Source organism: Amblyomma maculatum, chromosome 4 (genome assembly GCF_055883805.1).
Source record: "Amblyomma maculatum isolate TAMU_Amacu chromosome 4, ASM5588380v1, whole genome shotgun sequence".
NCBI classification, from domain to species: domain Eukaryota; kingdom Metazoa; phylum Arthropoda; class Arachnida; order Ixodida; family Ixodidae; genus Amblyomma; species Amblyomma maculatum.
In genome coordinates, this window is record NC_139347.1 from 195,538,067 (window position 1) to 195,565,475 (window position 27,409).

The following is a 27,409-nucleotide window of genomic DNA, read 5'->3' on the forward strand; positions in this document are numbered from 1 at the left end:
TCATGAGGAAGGCCGGTCTGGACGAGTCTTCAGCTGGAGTGAAGATTGCTGGAAAACGTATCAACAACCTTAGATATGCGGATGATACCACTTTAATGGCAGAAAGTGAAGTGGAACTCAAGAGACTTCTGATGCGCGTACAAGAAGAGAGTGAGAAGTTTGGGCTTAAACTGAACATTAAAAAGACAAAGATCATGGCGTCTTGCCCTATCAAGTCCTGGAGCATCAATGGACAAGAAGTGGAAGCTGTGACATATTTTCTCTTCTTGGGCTCCAAGATTACCTCGGAAGGAGACTGCAGCCATGAAATAAGGAGACGCCTGCTTCTGGGAAAGAGAGCAATGGTTAGCCTTGACCACCTAGTAAAGAGCAGAGACATTAGTCTGCCAACCAAGATCCGTATAACTCGTGCTATGGTCTTTCCAGTTGTCATGTATGGATGCGAGAGTTGGACTGTGAAAAAGGCTGACCGCCGAAGGATTGAAGCATTTGAATTGTGGTGCTGGCGAAGACTCTTGAGAGTTCCTTGGACTGCCAGAAGATCAAATCAGTCGATATTGTCGACCATAAACCCTGACTGCTCATTGGAGGGTCAAATTCTAGAGTTAAAGCTCAGCTACTTTGGTCATCTGATGAGAAAGGAGGAGTCGCTGGAAAAAGATTTGATGTTGGGAAAGGTTGAGGGTCGCCGGAGAAGGGGTAGGCAGCGAACGCGATGGTTAGATGGCATCCTCGAGGCACTGCAGATGAAGTTATGTGATGTTAGGAAGATGGTGAAAGACCGGAAAGCGTGGCGTGACATGGTCCATAGGGTCACGAACAGTCGGACACGACTGAACGACTGAACTGAACTGAAGTAAACGCTGAAGTTGAATACCCGCGAAATTTATAAAAATTTACAACAGCAAAGATTTCTTTTGTATTGACTTTAGTGCGTATGGAGCTACTACTAATGATATAAAATTTCAAGGGAATGAGAGATGAAGAGGATACACAAAATGCAGGGCAAAACAAAAAAAAAAAAGGTACAAAAGCACACAAGAACGCTTTCTTCCGGCAGGTTCTTGATTGCGAATGCAAAACTTTTTAAACATGAAGTAGCTCGAAATACGCATGATAAAAAAAACGAATACAGGCTATATATCATGAAGGCTAGAAAGTAAACCAATAAGAACCGTGAAAACATCTCGGATTCTATGCAATTGTTTCTGTAAGATGCGCAGTTTCAAAATCCAAAATTCTTGGACACCTTATAATTTAACACATCAAAGATAGTGCTGCTCATACGTTAAAGGCTAGGGTCTAAGTTTTCTTTTCGTGGCGAACATTGTCGTGTGAAATTTTTGCTACGCTTGCAGTGAGCCGTTAAAACTGCCTTAATATGCCAAACGAATGTTTTTTAATGCGCTGTCGTAATTCGTCGCAAAGTTCTCTGACATGGCATGACCCCATTACTTGGCCGATTTGGCACCAGCTGCATGCAACTCGGGTCCCTCCTTTCAGATGGGAGAAATGAGAATTTGAAGTCACGCACACCGGCCTTAGGCCATGCAGGTCAGCTCCAATGTTCAGCCACAGAAAATCGTAAATTCTACACATCATTGCGTTTCCTCTTACCATGAGTACTCGTCTGCGTTTTGGCTGAAAAGAAATGACAAATTGCGAAATAACACTATAAATAATGGAAGAATGGCAACTCAACCAATTCATGCAGTTGACCACATATGTGCTTATGCAGGTTGATAAACTTCCTACTAATTTGGAGCAAATTACTAAAAAAACATACAAATACAGCACGCACAGGGCTGTGTATAGTAGCAATGAGGCCTGCCTCGTTTAAGCCGTGACAAGAAAAGACAAACTTCCTTGTCGTGGTTTATTTTTTGACGTAAATGTGTGGCGCATTAATCGAAGAGTTCAGTTTTCTTCGGTAATTTCATGTCTGTGAGACTTCACCGTTGGTCGATTTCCTTATAAATGCAAATGAGGTATTTGATTAACATGATTAGGCAGCATTACGGTTGCTTCCTCGTTTTGTGATTTCAGTTTACGCGAATATCAGCAAGTGTCCATAACGTTCGCAGGTGCTGTGCCTGGACAGCGTGAACAAAGACACCATCAAGATCTTCCACTACTCCTACCCGAAGTGGACAGGCATCGTGGAGCTGGCAATCATCTGCGTTTGCATAATCGTCGTCATGATGCAGATCATGCGCACATTCGCCGAAAACCGTAACGTAAGCTCACTGTCACGCAGTGCTGTTTTAAAGAGACCTCACTACGGACAGCTTTTCCAGTTGTGAACAATCTGAGCTTGTGCGTGTTTTGGGCCGGAATCTTAGGCCCTTTGGGCCGAAAGACACTTTTAGCAGTGTGAAATATTTAGAAATTTCGAATAACAGAGAGAATAGTTTCCTAATTTATTATTAGTTGAACGAAGTAATTAGTGTGCACACAACATATTATACAGTATTAAAACCAACCAGTAGAAAATACAAAAATATGGATACAAAGTTCTGTGCGAGTTTTGGCCATGAATCTGTAGCGACAACAAATATTTCTTTTTTTACTTCGCACAGTTTGGTGGGTATCTGCCACAGAAAGGTAAGTTTGTATACAGACTATAAAAATGTACAGTAGAAAAACTACAGAAGGGGAAAAGCGTACTACGAAAAAAATGTATGCGTATGGAAAGGCTCAGTATTAATGATGTCTATTCACCACGACTTGGTTAATTTTTACTGGGCGAATCGAATAGACTTAGACTATGCGAATTAGTTGCAAGTGCTGGAAGTTTTAAAGAGGCCTGCCATTGCCTTTAATACAGTATCGACCGCGGGATAACGGGAGGAGGGGGGGGGGGAGGGGAGAGCGGAGGGAGGTCAGAGCTACGAAGCGGTCCATTTTCGCGGCGGCACTCTCAAGACTAGATGACAGGAATATACTCAGGCTACTTAGCAAACCTTGCCTTGGTGGTCATATATCTAGGAGACTATGGCTGTCGCCTTTCTAATGTCCCGGGGTGGCTCTTCTTAGCTCTATTTAATATCGTTATCAAACGGTTATTTCTTTATGATTATACCTTTATGATCCTACAGTTAAAATATTGCATTCGTGTTGCGGATTCTTTGGATTCGTTTTCATTTAGATTATATTTCTATTTTATTTATGTTTGTTTCGAGTTTTAGCTTCACTATTCGTATTTCATTCTTCTGCAAAGCCACACTACTCGTATTCTATTTGGCTTAAAAAAAATGGTTATTCACACACCCCTACAACTGTTAGCATGCGGGCTAGGATATGGCAGAAGCGGATTTGTGAGCGGCACTTTTCACAGCCCAAATAGAAAACCATTTATCTAAAAACTAAAAACAATTAACATTTATTATTAATAAATGGTTATTCCTGTGATGAAATTCGTTGAAGGCGCTTATAAATACTTCTTCAGTACGGTAAGACGAAAGCCCTTATGAGATTCTTTGTAATCATTTGCCACGTTTGTACTTATCTACCGCGTCTTTATGTAGGATGTGATGTCATGTACCATCTAAGCTTTTTCGTTTTGATCCAAATTGGCCCCAATTATCGCTCCTTTGGTGATTTCAAGTATTAATTATGCTTAATTTTACTATTTTGTACTCATTTGTTTGTACTCATTTTGTGAGTCATGCTGTCTCGACGTCTTCCACCGTTAGCGATGTCGTAATTAGAGCTTCCTCGTTTTTGTTATTCAAACAGTTTGGCAGCAGTGCGCACGTTGCATGCATCACACCTAACTTAGCATTGTTACGACGCTGCTCCTACATCGTGGAACAAGGTCGAGACCGGTATATCGTCTACGGGTGGGCACCACCGTGTCACCGCAGTGATAAGCGTATCGCAGTTCTGGCTGCGACGACCTGTCTGCGTGGGACTTCCGCTGTCAGCTGCCTTTAAAACGGACACCGCATCGATCTGCTCTTCAGTTTGGCAGCAGTGCGCACGTTGCATGCATCACACCTAACTTAGCATTGCTACGACGCTGCTCCTACATCGTGGAACAAGGTCGAGACCGGTATATCGTCTACGGGTGGGCACCACCATGTCACCGCAGTGATAAGCGTATCGCAGTTCTGGCTGCGACGACCTGTCTGCGTGGGACTTCCGCTGTCAGCTGCCTTTAAAACGGACACCGCATCGATCTGCTCTTCAGTTTGGCAGCAGTGCGCACGTTGCATGCATCACACCTAACTTAGCATTGTTACGACGCTGCTCCTACATCGTGGAACAAGGTCGAGACCGGTATATCGTCTACGGGTGGGCACCACCGTGTCACCGCAGTGATAAGCGTGTCGCAGTTCTGGCTGCGACGACCTGTCTGCGTGGGACTTCCGCTGTCAGCTGCCTTTAAAACGGACACCGCATCGATCTGCTCTTCAGTTTGGCAGCAGTGCGCACGTTGCGTGCATCACACCTAACTTAGCATTGTTACGACGCTGCTCCTACATCGTGGAACAAGGTCGAGACCGGTATATCGTCTACGGGTGGGCACCACCGTGTCACCGCAGTGATAAGCGTATCACAGTTCTGGCTGCGACGACCTGTCTGCGTGGGACTTCCGCTGTCAGCTGCTTTTAAAACGGACACCGCATCGATCTGCTCTTCAGTTTGGCAGTGGTGCGCACGTTGCATGCATCACACCTAACTTTTCCTGCTTTGCAGGTAAGCGAGTTATTCATTTATAGCGCCTTTTCATGCTGCTTTTTGCGCGCTACTGCCAAACTTGAACCTTTTTTGAGACTTGTAGTGAAGTGAAATCTTCAAACATGTCTAAAGAGTTCATGAAAGCACTTGATGATTTTAAACGAGAAATGAGGCATGAACTGCGCAGTGTCAAGGATAGTGTCAAGTTCTGTAGCGATACGTGTGATGAAACAAAAGTAATTAGCACAGACGTTAAAGCACTCAGAAAAGAAATTGATGAGCTTTTGAAATGTAATGAAGACCTCAGAAAGGAAAACAAGCGCTTGACCGAAAGAGTAAATGAGCTTGAACAATATAGCCGCCTGAACAACTTGGAGATAAAAAGTGTGGACTCAGATGAAAGCCCAGTGGATATTGTAATGAAAATTGGGGAACTAATTGACGAGCCTGTCTCTGAAGCGGACATCGACACGTGCCACACGGTTCCGACACAAAATTCCGAGACCAATATTCTGGTTCGATTTGTGAAAAGGGACAAGCGACATGCCTTTCTTTACAAAGCCAGGAAACAAAGGATTTCAAACGATAAACTTGGTTTTTCTGGGAAAGAGCCAGTGTTTGTTAATGAGCACCTCACAAAAACCAACAAAAAGTTTCTCGGAGCTGCTATTGCGCGCAAAAGGCAAGTAGGATGAAAATTTGTTTGGACCTCTGGATGTAAGGTTCTTGCACGCCAGAATGAGACGGGGGATGTGCTGAGGATCCGTGATCTGTCTGATTTGGAGAAGATGACTGAATAATCTGTGCATCTGTAGAGATATATCGTTGTTGATATTTTTCCATGGACTTTGAACCCTCATGTCAGTATTATAATAATGATGCTTTCAACCCACTGTTTGGCCCAGACAAAACTAGATTTTCTGCAATTCATATCAATGCTCGTAGTATGAAGAATAAAAGCGATTGCCTCACGTTGTTTTTGGAATCTTTAAATGTAAGCTTTGATGCACTTTTGTTTACTGAGACCTGGCTGACTTGTAATGACGATCATGTTTCGTTTCCTGGTTATAATTACAACGGTTTACATAGGTCAAGTGGCAGAGGTGGTGGTGTTGCAATTTATGTAAGAAACTGTTATGCGCACAGCATAATAGAAGATTTTTCAATCATGACGCCAAATGTTGAATGTTTGGTAATAGCATTGCCCCACATTATGGTTGCTACAATATACAGACCACCTGCTGGCAGCAGATCCCACTTTTTCCGGTTCTTGGAAAATCTAATAGAATTCCTGAGTTCCACCAAGCTTCCTTTTGCTCTTATGGGTGATGTTAACATAAATATAAGTTCCGATGATAACATTTCACGGGAGCTAAACAGTATCATTCATACATATGCGTGTTCTAACAACATAACCTTACCGACAAGAATAACTGCAACTACTTCTACCTTGCTAGATATCTGCGTTACAAATGTGTTAGTTTCTGAAGCCATGTTTGGTGTGTTGACTAATGACATCAGCGACCATCTACCTGTTTTTTGTTTTGTTCCTCTTAGAATGAATAAGCAAAACATTTCCGCGTTTTCTTATAAGGTCAGAGATATAAATGAAAGATCCCTCGATACATTCAAATTACTCATCGAAGGTGCTTCTTGGGATAATATATATGAGATGAGCGATGTAAATGAGGCATATGAAGGCTTCATTCACAAATTTCTTGCATATTATGACGAAGCATTTCCGCTGAAAGACAAAAAGGTGAAAAGTAAGAAGTTTAGAAAACCATGGATTACTAAAGCGCTATACGAGAAAATTAAGATAAAAAATAAGATGTATCATAGATTTATTGAGACTAAAAATGCTGATATTTTTACTGAATACAAGAAATACAGGAATAAATTAAATAAGGAGCTAAAAAGTGCCAAATCCAATTACTATGTTGATCGCTTTTCACAGCTGCGTAATGATGCAAGAAAATTGTGGCATCAAGTAAAAAATTTACTCAATAGAAAAACGCGCTCCGATTACTTAGAAGTAACTACCAGTAATGGGATAATGACTGGCACCGACTTAGCCACAGCTATGAATGAGTTCTTTGTTAACGTTGGCAACGCAGCTTTCAATAATCCAGTCTCATGTACAACGTACTCAAATTTAATTAATCCATTACCAAATTCTGTTAACTTTTATTCTGCAACTACAAAAGAAGTCAATGATTTAATTAAAAACTTGAAAGATAACGCATCAGCAGGGCATGATGATATCAAAGCATCGCCACTAAAACACGTATCAATGCTTATATGTGATGTCCTGACGTATATCATTAACCTAATGCTTCAAACTGGAACGTTCCCTAATCAGTTAAAGATAGCTAGAGTATGCCCGGTACATAAAGGTGGAAATAAGAATGAAATTTCTAATTATCGTCCAATTTCCATATTGCCCGTATTATCCAAAGTGTTCGAGGGAGTAATCAATACTAGGCTCGAAAAGTTATTTCACAAATACAGCATTATAACCAGCTCTCAGTATGGGTTTGTGAAGCGAAGGTGCGCTGAACAAGCATTGTTAACCATAAAAGAAAAAATAATTGATAACATTGAGTGTCGGAAATATACCCTTGGCTTATTCCTGGATTTTCGAAAAGCATTTGATTGTGTACAACATGATATATTATTAAGTAAATTGGCTGATTATGGAGTCCGTGGTGTGCCACTAGATTTATTAAGAAGTTATCGGTGGAGCAGGCTACAGTTTGTACGAGTTAATAACTGCTGCTCTACTAACATGGTTATACGGCAAGGTGTTCCCCAAGGATCAATTTTGGGACCATTGTTATTTTTAGTGTATATTAATGATATCACAAATATTCCTAACTCACCTGATTTGATCATGTACGCGGATGACACCAATATTTTTTTTACCGACTGTGCCTTGTCTAGATTAGAAATTACGGTCAATGAATATTTAAACAATTTAGAGATTTGGTTGACGGCAAATAAACTTGGTTTGAATCTTAATAAGACTACCTACATCATATTTAGGCCAATCAACACCACTCTTCAATGTAGTATAGTAATTAAATATAACAGCAACGTTATAAAGCAAGTTACGAATCACAAGTTTCTAGGCGTTTGGTTCAATGAAAACCTTTCATGGAATACGCACATTTTAAATTTAGTAAAATACTTGAGTAGAATTGTAGGATGTCTTTTCAGAATTTCTAATTTGGTACACGTTTGGTTAAAAATTTCAATTTATTATGCTCTTTTTTATTCCAAACTAACATACTGTATTCTCATATGGGGAACCACAACTTCTACAAATATTAATAAGTTGCTTGTTCTTCAAAAAAAAGCTCTTCGAGCTATTGAAGGTTATTACGGTATACCGCGCGACTTGCCTACAGAACCCTTATTTAAAAAATATGCCATATTAGCCGCTAATCAGATTTACTACTTTCGTCTTCTGCAGTACATTCACCATAATAGGCTGTATACTAATCTACCTGATAGATCTACAGTAACGTATGACCTGCGAACACGAAAAAAACTTGTACCTATTACCCGAACCAACTATGGAAAACAGAAATTAACTTTTTAGGTGCCATCCCTAATCAACAACACACCAAATGTGGAATTTTCATTGGCAGCTAGGGTATTTAAAAAGAACGTAAAACAATATTTAAATGAATATCCCCTATAATTGCAATGGTGGTAGTAACTGTATTTTTCTCATATGTAATCTTTTTTGTGTAAATATTTTTTGGTTTTAGTGAAAATATTTATGTTATTGACAGCGTGATCTGTTGATTTGTATATCTAATGAATGCTGCATGTATTCATATCTTTTACATATCGTATGTAAGTGTTGCATAATGTTTTTTTTTTTTTTATTTTATATACACTAGAGGTGTGTGCTGTTGTCTGTTGTTTTCTGTTTTGGGAGCCAAGGCTCAGTCAGGCTTGCCGCCTTTTGCCTTGGCTTCCCCTTTCTTGTAAAAGAAAGAAATAAAAACAAACAAACAAATCATACCTCTTTCGATGATCTTAAGTATTAATTTCTATTAATGCAGTTCTTAATCTGATTCGACGCAAATCTGGTGTTTCTAAACCATTTTTAACATTTGTTGTACTATTTTGGCCTCTGAGCTGTTTTCAAGTTCGCTTACTATATCGACCTCAAGCGTTATTTTGATGCAAATTTGAAATTTGTGGCCGTAAATAACTAATTATTCTGCAGTCATAAAACATGCCTTATAGGTTCACTTTTGCCTCCTCTATTTCCCACTCTTATCCTCTTTTCCCCATCTTTATTCATTCAAGCGCAAGTAGGGGTGTACAGCTCGCGCGGACGCACTCCTGCGCGCACCCATGAGCCTAGAGAAGCCTATCGCTTTACACAGATTTTATTCAGCTACAGGCCTCTAGCAAAGAGTTGCGACCGGAGCTTAGAAAGTTTTCCTTCTGCGCCTAAGGGGACTTAGACCAGGTGCCGGTTACCACCCTTTCTCTGATCCTTGGTCCCTAATCTGCTCCTGCTAAGAGAGCACTGTCTGCAATATGTCGAATACTCTGTATGATCAACGTCGCCCTATAGCCTGGAGTATTTTTGCAATGGTTAAGAGGTTGTGCATCTTTCTTTGTCGGTTTTCATCCCTCTACTCTTGCGGCAACTCGGCGAGGTTGTTAATGTTAGACACTTCGGATTATTAAATATGAACATAGTCATTTCTCTAGTAATTTCTTACTCCACACCGTATCGGGAAAACGTGCTTAGAGGCAATAAATATAGTTTACTTACTTTAAAACACTAAACCGGCCTGTAAAATATAGTAACGTCAGCGCAGTGGCACAAATACAACCTGTGGTGTGAGTCCGTTGTTTCGGTGGAACTGCGTTCAACGCGGAGGGATCTCGCGTGGTCTCTGAGAGTGCGTGACATTACCATCATCCATCATCCACCATCAGGAAAGAATATTAGGATGTTGTGTGATTGTATGGTCTAGCCTGCAGCTTATCACAAATTATCGTGGATGGATGGATAAAATTCTATTTGCTTCCAAATTAGCCATGATGGGTGGACCTCCTAGTTCGGCAGTCCATTGGCTGGCTTTCAGCGCGCCTTCAGCCCAGTTCACCAGTCGCTGGCTTTGTTGGTGTTCGCTGCACAGAGCTGCCTCTTCTCATTGTTCCAGAGGTTTTGGGGATGGGTCTACTTGAGGTTATGACCTGGAATCTCCATGCCATGTAATATATCTATTCTATTCGGCCGCAGTAACTACACTCAGGGTGGGGGGAAAAGGGGGGAGGGGCTTTTATCGTGTCTCAGCACAATTAACTTCGGTTCTGCATGGATTATCTTGCCTGCCCATCGATTTGCTTCCCTTCAAATTGATTAATTCGTATTATGTGCCATATGACATGCTGCCCTAGTTGGCAGAAGTGACACAAATAGAAGGCCTCGCATATCATAAGAATACCATGTCTGGCTCAGGGTTCCAGGGGCCCCGCTGGGTTTGATTCCCCTCCTTAAAGTGAAGTCCAGGTTGGCAGCTCCTGCCAATTCGACCATGAAGTTGTCTTATGACGTCAAACAACCCATCAACCAATCAGTACACGGCTATGCCATCTGCCACAGGCATGCTCATGAGGAGGATCGGACAGACAAAAAGGTGTGGCTGTTCGGCGGCCGGGAAGCCCTGATGCTAATTCGCACTAAATAAATTCCCGAGGTTTAGAGGGGCCCACCAACGCCTCCCGAGCATTGCTCACAAACTACCCAGTCGCTAGATTAGGCTGCGATACACATTTGAACGTAATAGCACACGTCTACGCGCAGTACAGTCCCCACAATCCTACTCGAAATTTCGTGCTCTCTTTCCTTCGACTTTTGCCATCGTCCTCCTCCTGGTTGCAACGCTACTACGTATTAGCGTTTTCGAATTACTATTAGTCTCCTTCTTTGCGACGTCACGCATCCATTAAACTACCCCTTATGCCAAAATAATTGAAATACGCTTAACTTTTAGTTATCAGGAAAGAATATTAGGATGTTGTGTAGACAGAAACATTTTTCTAAAGCTTTTTCCTTGCACTTCCGGTTTCGCGCGCGCTCCTTCGCCCTTCGTGCGGGCACCACAGCAACCACGGCGCGGTCGCACGCGGCGACCTCGTTTCAGTTCCCTGCGGGGCACTTTCCGCCTGTGTATGTTCTCGTTTCTTGTGTCTCTCATGCGAACTGAACTTCGAGGTCAGCTTACCAGCCTCAAGCATTAGGTCGGTGCCTTAAATGCGGTGCCCCAGTGCACCGCACCGTGCGTAGTGAAGCAAAATTTCGAAGGCAACCGCTCCATTCCCGTTTCCACCAAACCAAATTACGCACCTTGAATGGAGTCAAGGCGGCAATATACGCTGGTAAGTAATGTGTTTACTAGCCTGAACATAGCACACAGATAAACGAAGGTTTTACAGGTGCAATGAGTTAGTCATTGTTGTGATGCATCATTACTGTGGCGGCTTTTAAAATCCTGCCGTTTCAACTGTTGACTTGATTGGTAAAACTACTCACGGAGGTTGTATTTTGCCCCGTAGTAAGTTAGCAGAGTATAAACGTTTGTGTTATAAAAAATTAGCTAAGACAACTCTACCTACCTGGCTCGGCCGTGCGCGATGCGCTAACCCGCGGTATGCTGTGCCGGCATTGGTGGCTTTCGGCCCCTGATGCCTGCGCAGACTGCAATGATGATGATTAAACTTTAATTTCTACCGATTTAGTAGGCCCTCTACTTCCCGCTCCTGGCCCGCAGGCCTGAGGAACGGGGGCTGGAACCTTCGCAACTAAGGACTGGCGAATATACATTGGTTATTCGCGGCCTCAGCCGCCAGGCGGACGGCTTTTTGCTGGTCAGCCGGGACGTCGCTTCGCAGCAGGGTTACCCAGGCTTCTCGACTTTTAATGTTGTCCCTAGCACCCGGACACCTAGGGCATTCCCAAAGTATATGGTCGAGGGTCCCCCTCGCTTCACAGGCTTTACATTTATCATTGTTTCTCTCATCTATCTGGGTGTGAAACAACCAGACAGGGTTCGGGAAATTTCCGGCTTGTAATCGCCGCCAGGCTATGGCCTCTTTAATATTTAAGCTAGGATCCGGTGGCGGCATCAAACGCCTTCATAATCTATAATTTTTGATTATTTCTTTTGTAAAGAAGGAGTTCAGATTAGGTGGGCATATCGCCGAGAAAGAAGAAGAGGAAGTGATTTTGCGTACCAGCTGACTGCAAGCTAGGCCCCCCCCCCCCCCCCCCCGCTCCGGTCCTGCTCGCTACCAGTGCCCGCTACCAGTGCCTGGATCCCCGCTTAAAACTTGGTGGAGGTCGCGGGATTTCTCTTCCATTTCCTCGCCCTGGAGCTCCGCAGCCACCGAATTCCTACCTCAATGACAGACTCCAGCACTAACACCACCGGCCCCGCTACCTCGGCCCCTTCTATTCCATGCTCCGGGGTGCTTCGCCAGCGGGACCCGCCGTTCTTCAGCGGTACCGACGACCAGGACGTGGAGGACTGGTTCTCGCCGTATGAACGCGTAAGCACCCACAATAAGTGGGATGATGTCTTGAAGCCTAACAACGTGATATTCTACCTCACGCAAGTCGCAAAGTTGTGGTTCACAAATCACGAGGCTGACATTCCAACTTGGGCCTCGTTCAAATCTCGCTTTGTGGATGTCTTCGGTCGCCCTGCGGTACGCAAGCTTCGCGCCGAACACCGTTTGCGCGAGCGGGTGCAGCAGACAGGCGAAACCTTCACAAGCTACATCGAAGACGTTTTAGATTTGTGCCATCGTGTAAATGCATCGATGACTGAAGCTCAGAAGATTCGCCACATCATGATGGGCATCCATGAAGGCGTATTCAACATCCTCATGACCAAAGAGCCCCGCACTGTAAATGATGTTGTCACGATGTGTCAAAGCTACGACGAACCTGGTCGCCAACGCATCGTCCCTCGACAACCTGAAGGCACGATCGCGGCTATGTCTGATGGCACTGTCAGCTCTGCACTTATCCAGGAAATCAAAGACTTCGTACGGGAAGAAGTTGCCCGGCAATTATCATTAATTTCAAACGTTCCGCAACCCAGCTCACACCTCGCTTCGAACATACGCCAGGTTATTCAGGAACAAGTTGCCGAAGCACTTCCGCCCCCTCTACAACCACCTCTTCATGCCGCTCCACTCGCAGCTCCGCTCATTCATGCCGACGCTGTCCCGACGCCCGGACCCAGTCCACTGTCTTATGCTGAGGTTGCCGCAAGACCACCCCCTCCTGCGCCTTTTCCATCGTACGGTTCGCCTCAGCGGGCATTTTTCACTCAGCGTCGTGCGCCACCTATTCTACGCCTTTGGCGCACAGCTGACAATCGGCCGATTTGCTTTGCATGTGGCATCCCTGCCGCCGTCGCTCGGCTCCGTACGCTTTCGATCAGAGCCCGGTCAACTACGCGCAGCCGCCATCCCCTCTCCGTGCGCCCCCTCAGCCCTCGTCTCACTTTGACCATTTCTCGCATGACAACCGCTCAACCTCTCCGCGCCGTCGCTCTCCGTCGCCGTTGCGCCGCCGTTCTACCTCGCCATTGCCGGAAAACCACTAGACGCAGTTCCGCAGGCAAGAACTGCGCTTTCGTCGAAAAGTGAAAGTCCGGCTTCGCCACCGAACAATTTAATAGAAGTTACCATTGAAAATGTTTGTACTCTTGCGCTTGTAGATACTGGTGCTGCTGTGTCGGTTATTGACGTTAGACTGTGCCGCTTGTTACGAAAAGTTGTTCTGCCGCATTCTGGGGTTTCTTTGCGCACCGCCACTGCTGAGCACATCAAACCGCTCGGTACCTGCACGGCTCGAGTCACCATTCAGGACGTTCTCTACGTCATCAGTTTTATCGTTCTTCGTGACTGCTCTCCTGACATTATTTTTGGGTGGGACATATTGTGTCGCAATCGCGCCGTAATTTATTGCGCTCGTGCCGAAGTAGAGCTTTCTCCGCTGTGCACCGCACCGACCACCGTTAACGTTCTTGAGGAAGCCAAATGCCACGTTGCGGATGCTACTGATATCCCGCCTTTATCTGCCGCTATTGTGCCTATAAACTGTGCCTTTCTTCATGACTGTACAGTGCTCTTCACTCCACCTTCCCTTTTCGTCTCACGACGCTGTCTTCCCCTGCCCTTCGCCGTCCTTAGTGTACGAAGCGGCCACACCGAACTAGCCATTACTAATGATTCGTTCTACCCACTCACGTTGCAATGTGGCGAGTGCATTGGGCATGCCGACCCTGTTCGATCAGAAAGTTTTGTTACCGTCCCGCCGCTTCTCTCCGCCTGTGCCGACACAATCTCCAACAGCATAAGTGCCCTTAGCCCACCTCGTTCCTCGTCTCCTCCATCACCTCTTGCTGCCTTTGGCAAAGCCATCGATAGTGCTCTCGCTCCAGAACAACGCGCCAAGCTCTTCAACTTGCTCAACCGATTCCGAACTTCCTTCGACATCCAGCAGCCATCCTTGAGTCGGACATCAACTGTTGCCCACCACATCTATACTGGCACGCACGCCCCGTTACGCCAACGTCCTTATCGTGTATCAGCCTCAGAACGCCGCATTATTGATGAGCAAGTCGATGAGATGCTCCGTAGAGGTGTTATTAAGCCTTCCAGTAGCCCTCGGGCATCGCCGGTCGTTTTAGTCAAGAAGAAAGACGGGTCTATTCGATTCTGTGTGGAATACCGCCGACTTAATGCGATCACACGAAAGGACGTCTATCCGCTGCCACGCATAGACGACGCGCTGGACACTTTGCATGGAGCGGAATTTTTCTCTTCAATCGATTTACGATCTGGCTACTGGCAAGTTTCAATGGCTGAAGACGATCTCCCCAAGACAGCTTTTGTCACTCCCGACGGGCTCTATGAGTTCACCGTCATGCCGTTTGGCCTCTGTAACGCGCCCGCCACCTTTGAACGCATGATGGACAATATTCTTCGCGGTTTGAAGTGGCACACATGTCTCTGCTACTTGGATGACATCGTCGTATTTTCACCCGACTTCGCGACCCATCTAACTCGCCTTGAAACTGTCTTGCAATGTCTTAGCAACGCTGGTCTGCAGCTCAATCTGAAAAAGTGCCATTTCGCCACTCGCCAACTTACTATTTTAGGGCATTCAGTGTCCAAGGATGGCATCCTTCCTAATCCATCTAAACTCCGCGCTGTCGCAGAGTTCCCGAAGCCAACATCTATCAAGCAACTGCGCAGCTTCATAGGCTTGTGCTCCTATTTTAGGCGTTTCGTTCGGAACTTTGCGACCATCATTGCTCCTCTGACGCTACTTCTCAGCGCCCACAAAGATCTTTCTGCCTGGTCGCCGGCTTGCGATGCTGCTTTTACGAAATTGCGCACGATACTTACCTCACCCCCCGTATTGCGCCATTTTGATCCGGCGGCACCTACCGAAGTACACACCGATGCCAGCGACGCCGGCCTCGGCGCTGTTCTTGTCCAACGAAAACCCGGTGTTGATGAATACGTTGTGGCGTACGCAAGTCGAACGCTGACCAAGGCCGAGACCGACTACTCGGTGACAGAAAAGGAATGCTTGGCAATTGTTTGGGCGCTTCAGAAATTTCGGCCATACTTGTATGGGCACGCATTTGATGTTGTTACGGACCACCACGATTTATGTTCGTTGTCTTCACTAAAAGACCCCACCGGCCGTCTCGCCCGCTGGTCGCTTAGACTACAAGAGTATGATATCCGAGTCATCTATCGTACAGGGCGGAAGCATTCCGACGCAGACGCTTTATCTCGCTCGCCAGTGTCGCCTGACGCTGCGTTGTCCCCTGCCTCCAGCTCCGCCTTGTCTTCCTTGTCCATCGACGACATGCCATCAGAACAGCGCAAGTATCCGTGGCTTACCTCACTAATCGATCTTCTAACGAACTCGTCACTTTCACTGGCTCCTCGCGCCCTTCGTCGTCAAGCGCAGCATTTCGCCCTTCGTGACCGTCTTCTCTATCGACGCAACTATATGCCAGATGACCGTAAGTGGCTGCTCGTCGTACCTCGCCACCTCCGAAGTGATATCTGCGCATCTTACCATAACGATCCGCAGTGTGGCCATGTGGGTGTATTTAAGACTTACGAACGGTTGCGACAGCGCTTTTACTGGCGCGGTATGTATACCTTCGTCAGTAAGTATGTGCGTTCGTGCATCGATTGCCAAGGTCGCAAGCCGCCTCCTCTCCATCAGCCGGCTCCACTACAGCACCTTCCGTGCCCATGCCGACCCTTCGATCGTGTTGGCATCGATTTGTATGGACCTCTGCCGTACACACCTGCAGGAAATCGTTGGATAATCGTGGCCGTCGATCACCTCACTCGCTATGCGGAGACAGCAGCACTTCAGGATGCCACCGGACCAACTGTCGCGTCCTTTCTTCTTCATAATTTCATTCTGCGATACGGGGCCCCCCGTGAACTTCTAAGTGATCGAGGCAAATATTTCCTATCCGAGGTTGTCGAAGCGCTCCTACGCGAATGTCAAACCATCCATCGGACAGCCAGCGCGTACCACCCTCAAACCAACGGACTGACAGAGTGCTTCAATCGCACACTAGGTGACATGATGTCCAAGTACATCGCCTCCGATCACTCCGATTAGGACAAGAGTCTCCCATTTATAACCTACGCCTACAACACCGCCGTTCAAGCAACTACCGGATTCTCGCCATTTTTTCTGCTGTACGCGCGTGAACCTTCGTTTCCACTCGACACCATCCTTCCCTACCGTCCTGATATATCAGAGTATACATCGCTTTCAGCAGCTGCCAGGCACGCTGAAGAATGTCGCAAACTGGCTCGCTCACTCACTTCGGACGAGCAAGCCCAAAAACAAGCGCACAGCGACAGCAGCCACTCTGTCCACCAATATTCTCCCGGTGCTCACGTGTGGCTCTGGGTCCCATCGACACCACCCGGTCTGACCAGCAAGTTTATTTCCAAGTACCACGGACCCTATCTAGTGCTGCAACAGACTTCTCCCGTGAATTACCTTGTTGAACAGCCGCATCCACCGACCTTCGCCGCCGTGGGCGTGAGATTGTCCACGTCGACCGTTTGAAGCCTTACTACGATCCCGCATTTCTTTCGTCTCCTTGAGTCGCCAGGATGGCTCCTCTTTTCTGCGGGGGCCAGATTGTAAAGAAGTTCAGATTAGGTGATAGGAAGTGATTTTGCGTACCAGCTGACTGCAAGCTAGGCCACCCCCGCTCCGGTCCTGCTCGCTACCAGTGCCCGCTACCAGTGCCTGGATCCCCGCTTAACACTTTATATGTTTGCAAACGTTCGTCCATCGCCAGGCAGTCAGGCGGCTCCGCGTTTGCCCGGAAGTAGAGATCTCGGGCTAAATCATGGGCCGCCTCGTTGCCGGGGACGGACGTGTGTACTGGGACCCAAATTAGAGTGATTTTGCGATCGATTTTAGCTGCAGCTGTTAGAATTCGGGCGGCTTCTTGTGAGACCCTGCCTTTTTCGATATTCCAGAAAGCAGTTTTACTGTCACTAAAGGTCAATCTAGCCTTCGTTCCGACGCAAGCGAGCGCTATTGCGACCTCTTCAGCCGTGTCTATGTTTCTGCTTCGGATGGTGGCGGAGACGACTGGTGCGCCGCTACTATCGATCGGCCGCTTGCAGCGTCTACGTAGGCAATTTCTTTTACTCTGATATCTTTTATTCTTTTAACCAGTGCTTCTGCTCTCTTCTCCCGTCTCTCCTTGTGGTATTCTTGGTGCATGTTGCGGGGGAGAGGACGGACAATGATGTTCTCGCGACATTGTGCGGTAGGGCAACCCCGTCGGCTGTGCCCCTATCTATTTTTTGACCCATCCATTTTAAGATGGTTCGACCCGTGCTCGACCTACTTATTCTCTCATGTTGGGCGATTCTCACCGCTTCAGCAAGTTCCGTCCAGCTATTATGCACTCCCATTCCTATCAGGCGTTCCGTAGAAGAGGAGATGGGTAGACTCAGCGCCCTCTTGAAGCAACGCCTGATCAGTGCGTCTATCTTATCTTTTTCATTGGTCCTGATGTTGAGGAACGGTGTGGCATAGCATATTCGGCTTAATATGTACGCCTGCATAAGTCTCAAGAGGCTTCTCTCTTTGAGGCATCTGCCTTTGAATGCAATCCTCCTAAATATCCCTGTTACTTGCGTCGCGTAGGTAGTGAGTTTTTTTCTTTCCGTCGTTATACCCGTCCTCTTGAATAAAAAGTCCGAGGATTCAGATTTGCTGGACTTATGGTACGGTTTTGCCGTCGACCTTAATTTCTACGTTAAAGTCTCCGTTGAACCTCATTGATTTTGGGTTATATATGAAAAGTTCGGATTTTTGCGGAGAGCACGAAAGAACCCTTTCGGCCGCGTAGGACACAACGGTGTCGGCCGCCGCCTGTGGACATTCCTCTATGCAGCCGTCGTCGCCATTGTTGATCCAGAGATTAACGTCGTCCGCGTAAATGCTGAACTTTAGACCTTTATGACATTAAGAGCAGCGGGAAGGTCTCTCATCACCACGTTAAAGAGGAAGGGGGAGAGTACCGAGCCTTACGGCGTTCCTTTACTTCCCGGGTGGACAGTAGGGGATTCTAGGTACTGAAACTTTACTTTCAACGTCCTGTTTGTAAGGCAATCCTTTACGTAATTATATGTCCTCTCGCCGACTCCTAATTCCTGCAGCCCCGCGACAATTGCCTGATGTTTTACGTTGTCAAATGCTTTTGTTAGATCTAGTGCTAGAATTACCTTCGCGTCTCTGGATTTCGAGTCAGTTATGTCATGTTGTAATCGGAGCATTACGTCCTGTGTACAAAGGCCCGGTCGGAACCCGACCATCTTGTGCGGCTACAATCGTTTTTCTCCATGAAATTAGTTAGCCTTGTTTGGATTAGGCGTTCCATAAGCTTTCCAATGCATGAGGTTAGAGAAATAGGTCTGAGGTTTTCCAATTTCGGTGGCTTACCAGGTTTTGTAACACAACGTTTGCAGTTTTCCACTGCTGGGGAAGACGACCGCTACTCCATACTTCTTGCATGTAGTTGGTGAGAGCCGTTATGGAAGCGTCGTCTATGTTTCGTAGCATTTTATTTGTTATTCCATCGGGGCCGGGAGCTGATCGCGTCTTTAAGCGGGTTCGCATTGTACGCAGCAGCGATGAATTAAGGACCCATATCTTACTTACTAAGAGCAAATAAATGTTACCGCAATATCAAAGATCCGTAGGCAGTTTCACCACAAACGACTGAGAAGTTGAGCCGGAGAGATACAAGCCGCCGCGGTAAACACGTATTAGGATACGCATGCTGTATCTGCCCCTTTTAAAGTTTCACATCACGTGCAGTCATGAGGAGGCGCCGAAGAAACAAAGAAAACAACTTTATTTCGACAGAAGTCCTAAAGCATTTCGCTATATAAGTCCTAGAGCCTATTCCATTATTGCCTGAGGCAATAAACAACGTTATTAAAAACAATTTCTCTTCTCGGTGAAGCGCTGTGCTTTCGTGGTCGCTAAGCACTATAAATTACCTCTAAAAACACAGTATTATTTCGCGCACATAATAATAATCCGCGCAATTACACTGTTGTCTTGTAAACTGTATAGGACAGCAGCAATCCCGTGAAAAAAGATGACATGGTCACTTGTGAAGTCGGGTCACTTTAATTACTGCTATTTACTTCCAGCTTGATTTCAAGAAGCTGAACAACTCTGACCGGCATAATTATTCGCAGTCTAGCCATACAAACACTTTGACACCACAGTTGATCTGCCTTATCTACTTTTTGTTTCAAGTGGCAGCTATGATGCAGTACTTGAAGGGCCTACGAGCGGTCGCACACCATGTGGAGTGGCCGCGATAAGCAAACAGCAACATGTTTTGTGTGCACTTTTGCTTGGCCGCAGCAACAAGCGAAACACAGAGACAGCAACATGACTGCACTCACTCCGACCGGAAAAGTCATATGAAACTGTGCTCCAGCTATTGTCAGCAGTCGCCGAAAACATATTGAAACAATTGTTTCGGCTCTAACGGCCAATGCTTTGCGGCGCTGATGCCAGTCTGTTGAGCATTTGGGTTAAGTATACTGACCGTTGTACTGTGCAATCGGCTAGTCATGATGAAGCGCAAATCTGTGCCCGTGTGCAGCAATTAGTTTTTCTTTTGACGGGCTTTCATGAGCATCAGTCATAAAGTGGCACTCTGAAGCTATGCTTGCAGCTGTCTCTCTGTGTGAAGGGCCCTGAGACCGTTTCTCCGCATGCTGGAGGAGCCTGCGGGCGTACGCTGTCTGAAATAGTCATCGGGATTGCAACAGTTCACTTAGTTTTTCGTCTAATTTTAAAAGTAGAACAAAGTTTTAACTTACAAAAAGTGGGCTTCATTTTCACTGGAGCGGCACTGAAATGTACGTTCGTTGATTTTGCCATTTTCACTATTCAGCGGTCCTCTCCTTTTTTTCTGTGCCTGGAGCCTTGAGGAATTTTCAGTGCAGCGAATAACAGCCAGATGTTACATAAAAAGAAGTTAAATATGAATGCAGTTCTCCTACTTTGAAAAAAAAATGTGTTTCTTGTTGCCTGCTAGCAAAATTATGCCGAGAAGAGGCTACTGTAAGGAACAATTAGGCATTATATTCACACCACTGCAGCAGAGGTTGCTTCTGTTTTAGCTTCTATATGCAGCACCTTCATATCGAATTAAGAATGTGATACAATGATCTGCAAGCAGCAAAATGAATGTATGACATGGGCTATACAATATCACATCGTGAATCACCCGTGTTCTCCCTGCTGTTGTATTCTAGCGATCATCATTAGTCCATTTGATCAAGTGAACATTGAGCATTCCTACAGTTTGAATACAGTAGCTTCGGGACATTCGAGACGGTTTTATAGGGGTGAGAAACATGCGCTGATAACTTCCAGATCTTTAAAAACTATCTTTGTCTTGGGACTGCACTAAGAAGAGGAGCATAAAAGAGAGACGAGGTATTTTTCCAGCCAGCTCTCCATGCTTGCCCTCAACATTGTGTCATTGCTGTGTCTCAGCTCTTGTCCTTTCTCTATATATGTATTCCTGGTGCGCTGTTCTTTATCTCATCCCATCTGCCTATTCTAACACAACAGCAATGACTTTCAATGAGGACCCTTGGGTAGCCTGTGCAGTCTATAGCCTCCTGTCTCACTTTTTCCATGGAAGGGCATAGCTAGTGCTACCATCCTACCAAATATGGTTATACCAGAGTATATGAAGCATCCTTAGAATGTCAGAAGTGTGCACTGCAGTCTCCTCCAAATGTATGAACACTACCTTTGACATGGCAGTGTTCCAAATTTCGAAAAGAAAGACACAAGGTAAGTGGAGATAATTTTACAGCAGTGCATTTACTATCAGGATGAAAGGATTGTGGCAGCTGGCTCAAAAGGTGCACTGGGCGCCTACTTTATACAAAAGTTAAGATTGAGTTACGTGTGGGCACCTTTTTTTGGCAGATGTTAGAGCGCACTCCTGTGAATTGCAAATGTAGGGTCTCCTTTTACCTGGCCTGATAACATGAAAGCTCCAGACCAAGCACTGCACTAAGGAGACTGAAGTCAATGCCACTTCCATAAAATGAAGGCCCCTCAATGCGCCCAGTAACGCAGCAGCTGCTCCCTCCTTAAATTAAGAAAAAGCCCTTGAACTCGTTTTCTCTTTTTCTCCAAACCTCAGCACTACACCATGAGACTGTTTTGGGGTGCTTGAAATGGGTCACAGTGCGATTTTTCAGCCCTCCAGGGCTATTCCATAGCATGAACTAAAAGCGATGTGCTCAGTTGCAAGTTCCAATGGGCTGCTTCGCAAGTTAAACAATCAAAAAGAGCAAAAGGAAATGGAACAAGTGAATCCCAAGCTTTCCTAGAGGAACTCCAGTTTTTTTTTGCACTGTGTTCTATTTCCTCTGGCCTTTGTTCCTTTTATAATAACAAAATTATGTACATGCATTAAACGCTTCATGCAAGGATTTATTGTTAGCACATGCCATGCAGAAAAGTTGCACTGCATCGTTATACTGGAGTGAAATATAATGTATTTGTCTTCTCTATCTTACAACTTACCTTACTCGCATCCCACCATCCGAGTATGCAATTTGGGAGCAAACCTGATGATCAAGTTGTGAAAATATTCAAGAGAGTTCTTTAGAATGGAGTTCAGCTTCCTGAAAGCACATGAGTCTTTTATATGTATATGTATATGTATATGTATATATATATATATATATATATATATATATATATATATATATATATATATATATATATATATATATATATATATAGCATAAGTAAATAGACGTACATGGTTGCTAGAGGTTGCATATAAGTGAAACATTGCTTCATACTGTTTCCAAGTTTATTTGGAGTCGAGGTTTCGGCAGGAGCCCTGCCTTTCTCAAGACTGAGGGTACATGATTCTTGTTCGTCTTCTTATACTGTTGGCAAGAGGTGATACAAACAGAATATGGGCACATACAAGTGAACCAGCTGGGCACGCACAACACACACATACACACACAGGTGCGGAGAGCAGGCAAGGCTCAAAGGGTCATCCACCCAAGGCACTGGCCGCCGGGAGTCATCTGTATACCATACAGGCAGCCACGGAACAACCTCGGAAAGAAAAAAAAAGAATAAAGATAAAAAAACAGGTGGGGGAACGTGTTTGCTGCAGATGGTGAAAAAAAATTTTCCGTTCTCACTAAAAGATGGGAGCGCCAAGCGTGAAGGAGGTTTTTGGGAGAAGTGGTCAACTATCAATGGTCAAGGCCTTGGCTTTGAAGAGTTTTTCTTTTTCTCTGCTGTACCTGTTATCCTCCCCACCTTTTCTCCGACCCGGTTGTCATGTTTTTTAAAGACAAAAAACATGACAACCAGGTGGACATTGCTGGTTAGAAGAACCTGACAGGTGCCTTAGAGCGGTAAGCAATTCGCGACGAGAGACGAACCTCAAAGAAAGAAAAGAAGAAAAAAAAATATGGGGGACAGTAGAATGGTGAAATACTTTGAGGTTTTCGCGAAACGATGTAAGCGCCAAGCATGAAGAAGGTATTTACGAGAAGTGGGATGTGGAGGGAAAAAAAAAGAAGCGGGGAAAAAATGGGGGGGAGGGGGGGGGAAGAAAAACCCGAGGAAAACTGTCAACGGATAAAGATTGATATATGTGCTTAGCATTAAACTTGCAGGGCTCGTAAGGACGACATTGCCCCGATGTTTTCATTTATCCCAGTATTAATTGTCCTAAACACGCTGCTCCCGTTCCCTGTATTATTGAATCCCCCCTGAAGAACTGTTAGTTTGACTGAGTCGAATGAGTGCTGTTTCTGGTTGATATGTTTTGAAAAAGGAAGGTTGGGCAGAGAGCGGACATGAGCACGGTGATTATTGAACCGCATTCGTAGAGGGGTATACCTGTCTGGCCAATATACTGCATGCGGCATACACCACAATCTAGGAGATATATAACGTTTGAGGCATCGCAATCAAAGTTACCTTCTATTCTCCACTTAAAATTTGGCGCTGTGCATGTTGCGCAGCTTGATGTCTGCATGTGCCTGCACACTTGGCATCTACTCTTTCCGCAAGGCTGGCACCCCAACCGCGGGTTATAACCTATTTTTGAGTGGACTAGGATGTTGCGGATGTTTTTCGGTCGTCTGTAGACAACCTGTGTCAGGAGCACAGCAGAGCCCGATGGGAGGACGCGGAATTCACAGAGCCCATCTGGTGTTATGAAGGCAGTTTTCTCACGGTCCCTCTCATCAACTTCAATTTGCCAATAACCACTCCTGAGGTCAATGGAGGAGAAGTACTTGGCTCGGCGAAGTCGGTCGAGAGAGTGGTCAATCCGTGGCAGCGGATAGATGTCCTTCTTTGTCATGCTGTTAAGTTTCCCATATTCAACGCAGAAACGAAGTGTTTCCGTCTTTCTTTTTAACGAGGACTACAGGCGACGACCATGGGCTGCTTGAAGGTTGAATGACGCCATCGGCGAGCATCTCCTTGACTTGCTGTTGTATAGCGTCTCTCTCCAGAGGAAACACACGATAGGACTACTGATGGATGGGTCGAGTGCCTTCCTGCCTGATAATCCGGTGTTTGATGACCGACGTTTGCTGCACTTTAGACGAAGACGTGAAGCCCACACGAAACTCCAGCAACAGATCATGGAGTTGCCTCTTTTCAGCGGAGGAAAGGCTAGAATTGATGTCGACAGCGTGTACGGCATCATCCGGTTCAGTGCTAGGCGTAGCTTCCTCGGAAGCAAAACATTCGGCGACTTCCTGCAGATGGTCGACGTAAGCAATGACAGTGCCACGGAACAGATGTCGATGCTCATTGGAGAAACTAGGTGACAAGCACCTCCGTCTCTTTGCCACGAAGGAAACAAAGACAAAGACCGAAGGAAACAAAGAGAGGGAGACATTAGGCTCGACAACCCGGAGGCCGTGATGTAGCTCGTCACAGGTAACTCTGGCGAGGATGCTGGCGCGTGGTGGCACTGTGAGGCTATCATCGGCGACTCGCAGCCTGGAGTGGGACTCACGATACTCATACTTTTCAGTGGCCAGTTTGGCGGAAAACGTTACCAAGCGGTTCGGTAGATCTATAGTGGCACCGTGCTCACGAAGGAAGTTGATACCAAGAATAACATCACGAGAGCATTCGCGTAGAACACGAAAAGTTGCAACAAATGTGCAGCCTCGCACCGTAACCCGGGCTGTACACATGCCCAGTGGTGCAACCACATGTCCGCCTGCTGTACGTATGTCCCATCCGTTCCATGGCGTCATCACTTTTTCAGTGCCCTTGTAAGCCGCCCACTAAGCATCGAATAATCGGCTCCCGTATCAACTAAAGCGCTGACCTCCTTCGTGTCGACGATAACAGGGATGTCCAGGGAGACCCGGCCAAGAACAGGGCCTGTCGACGTCGGTTCGGAGTGCGGTGAGCGGTGTGGCGGTGGAAGCTGGACGGCAGTTGGGTGGTCGGCGTCGGGACAATTCAATGTCGACGGCAGGTTGGAGTGAAGCGAGCGGTGCGGCGGTGGAAGCTGGGCGGCAGTTGTGTGCCCTACGTCGGGGCGATTTAAGCGACACGGCGGCGATAACTGGTCGGCGATGCGGACGACGTCGGGGCGATCTGGTCTGGGCAGCGAAAACTGGACAGGAATTCGGCGTTCGACGTCGGGGCGAATCGAGCGGTGCGGCGGTGGAAGCTTTGAGGCGAATTGGTGTGCGGCGGCCTCACCCCTAAAGGTTGCCGGAGCTAGTTTTCCCGATGAGGGCTCGAGGAACTATGGCGTCCAGCGGTATACCATGGCCCAGAGGGCGAAGAGCGACGAGGCGAAGGCGAGAGCAACTCGCGACGAGGAGAATGCGGCAGACTACGCTGGCGGGTGATGTACTCGGCGATGTCCTGAGGCCGCTGACCAGGCCGTGGACGAGGGCTGTCGGGGGAAATTCCTCTAAGGCCCATTTGGCGATAAGGGCACTGCCGGTAGAGGTGACCTGCCTCGCCACAGTGGTAGCAGAGAGGGCGGTTATCTGGAGCGCGCCAGAGATCAGTCTTCCGGGGCGCCTGGAGCCGATCTGCAAAAAGGGGCAGCTGTTCCGCAGCGTGCACAGTGACCTGAGGTGGCGTGTAAGGCGACGGGGTAGGTAGCAGGGCTGGGCGGCGTGTGACATCAGCATAAATCATCCGCTGGGTGAGGCCCGGGGGCGGTGGTGGAACGACTGTGCTTATCGGTGGCGTGAGTGCGTTCTGGACCTCCTCACGGATGACGCTGGCAAGGGAAGCCACGCCAGGAGTAAATGTCCCATGAAGTTGCTGGAGCTCCTCGCGAACCACTGTGCGAATGAGGTCGCGAAGGGAGCTCAGATCTGCCCCGGGATTGCAGTCGGTTCGGTCAGACGGCGGTGGTGGGGAGATGGAATTCAGTGCCGGAGCGTGCTGGCTGCGTCGCTGCTGTAGCAGTTTCTCCATCATCACAGCTTCAGCCAGAAACGCCCCGACGGTGGTGGGCGGGTTCCGCACGAGGCCGGAAAAAAGCTGGTCTTTAACTCCGTGCATCAGGTGCCGCACCTCTTCTCCTCACTCATGAACGGGTCGGCACGATGGCAGAGACGCATGACGTCTTCAACGAACATTTCGACCCCTTCGTTCGGACGCTGAACTCGAGAGGTCAGGGCACGCTCGGCGTTTTCTCGGCGGTCACTGTTGGCGTACGTACCGAGGAGCTGGCTTCGGAAGGCCGGTCCCGTAGAGGAAGGCCGACCACGTGGCCTCGCGGTTCTCGAACCATGTCCGAGCAGCGTCTTCAAGGCTGAGGTAGACGTTCCGCATTTTCGCAGCGTCGTCCCAGCCATTAAACGTCGCGACCTTTTAGTAGTGGGCTAGCCAGTCATCGGCGTCTTCGAACTGCTCACCGTGAAATGGCTTAGGGGTACTTGGGGTCTGAAGAATGTGACAGGACGAAGGGGTGGAAGGGGCAGTCATGGTACGGGCGGGCGGTGTCGTTGCCACAGCTAGGGTCTCTTCGTCAAGAGGGAAGGCCTCGCGGGCAAGCCTCGGAGCCGTCGGTTGGTACGATGAACAGGAGTGGTCACGAAAGGCGGTCGCGTAAGGTCGTCCGCAGGAAAAGGAATCATCGATTGCACCTCCACCAGTGTCATGACTCAAGTCACAGGGAGCCGTGAAGGTGCACGTAGCCGAGGACCCGAGGATAAGGTCGGGTTCTAGTTCCGATCACAGTCCAGCACCAGCGCGCCTCTCGATCCAACAAACACTTCGTCGTCGTCGGCACCAAGCATGGCAGTCGCGCAGCGCTAGGCACGTGGCAAAATATTATCAACATCAGCCTGACTGTACCAGCTGCATGGTGAAGGCCTCCCCATATTTCTCCAGTTAACCCGGTTCTGTGCTAGCTGCATCCACATGACCCCTGCGAACTTCTTAACCTCATCCGCCCACCTAACATTCTGCCGCCCTCTGCCATGCTTTCCTTTCCTTGGAATCCAGTTTGTTACCCTAAGCGACCATCGGTTATCCTCTCTTAGCACTACATGTCCTGCCGATGCCAATTTCTTCTCCGTAATTTCCACTAGAATATCAGTAACTTGAGTTATTTCTCAAACCCAATCTGCACGCTTCCTATCTCTCAATGTTACCCCTACCATTTTTTGTTCCATAGCCCTCTGAGTTGTCCTTAAGTAGAACCCTCTTGGTTAGCCTCCACATTTCAGCCCCATAGGTGAGTACAGGTAAGATGCACCTGTTGTATATTTTCCTCTTGAGCGACACCGGTAAGATGCTAGTCATAATCTGCTAATTCTTGCCAAATGCGCTCCATCCCAACCTTATTCTTCTTGTTATTTCCTTTTCATGGTCCGGATCTGCGGTTATATACCTGTCCTAAGTAGACATATTCGCCTACAACTTCCAGTGCTTCGCTACTCAACTTAAACTGCTGTTCCTTCCTGAGGCTGTTGAACATTACCTTACTCTTGTGCATATTGATTTTCAAACCCACCTTTCTAATTTTCCTGTCTAGGTCATCGATCATTATTTGCGGTTCAT

At 46.8% G+C, this 27,409-nt stretch overlaps 1 protein-coding gene across 1 annotated transcript in view; it reads left to right on the plus strand.

Annotated features, from left to right (window-relative positions):
• The window catches only part of LOC146193945 (sodium-dependent noradrenaline transporter-like), a 132,436-nt gene that overhangs the window by 71,563 nt on the left and 33,464 nt on the right, over positions 1 to 27,409 (plus strand). Inside the window, exon 12 of the mRNA XM_084602901.1 lies at positions 2,085 to 2,237. Coding sequence (XP_084459027.1) covers positions 2,085 to 2,237 — 153 coding nt within the window. The remainder of the gene's footprint in view (positions 1 to 2,084; positions 2,238 to 27,409) is intronic.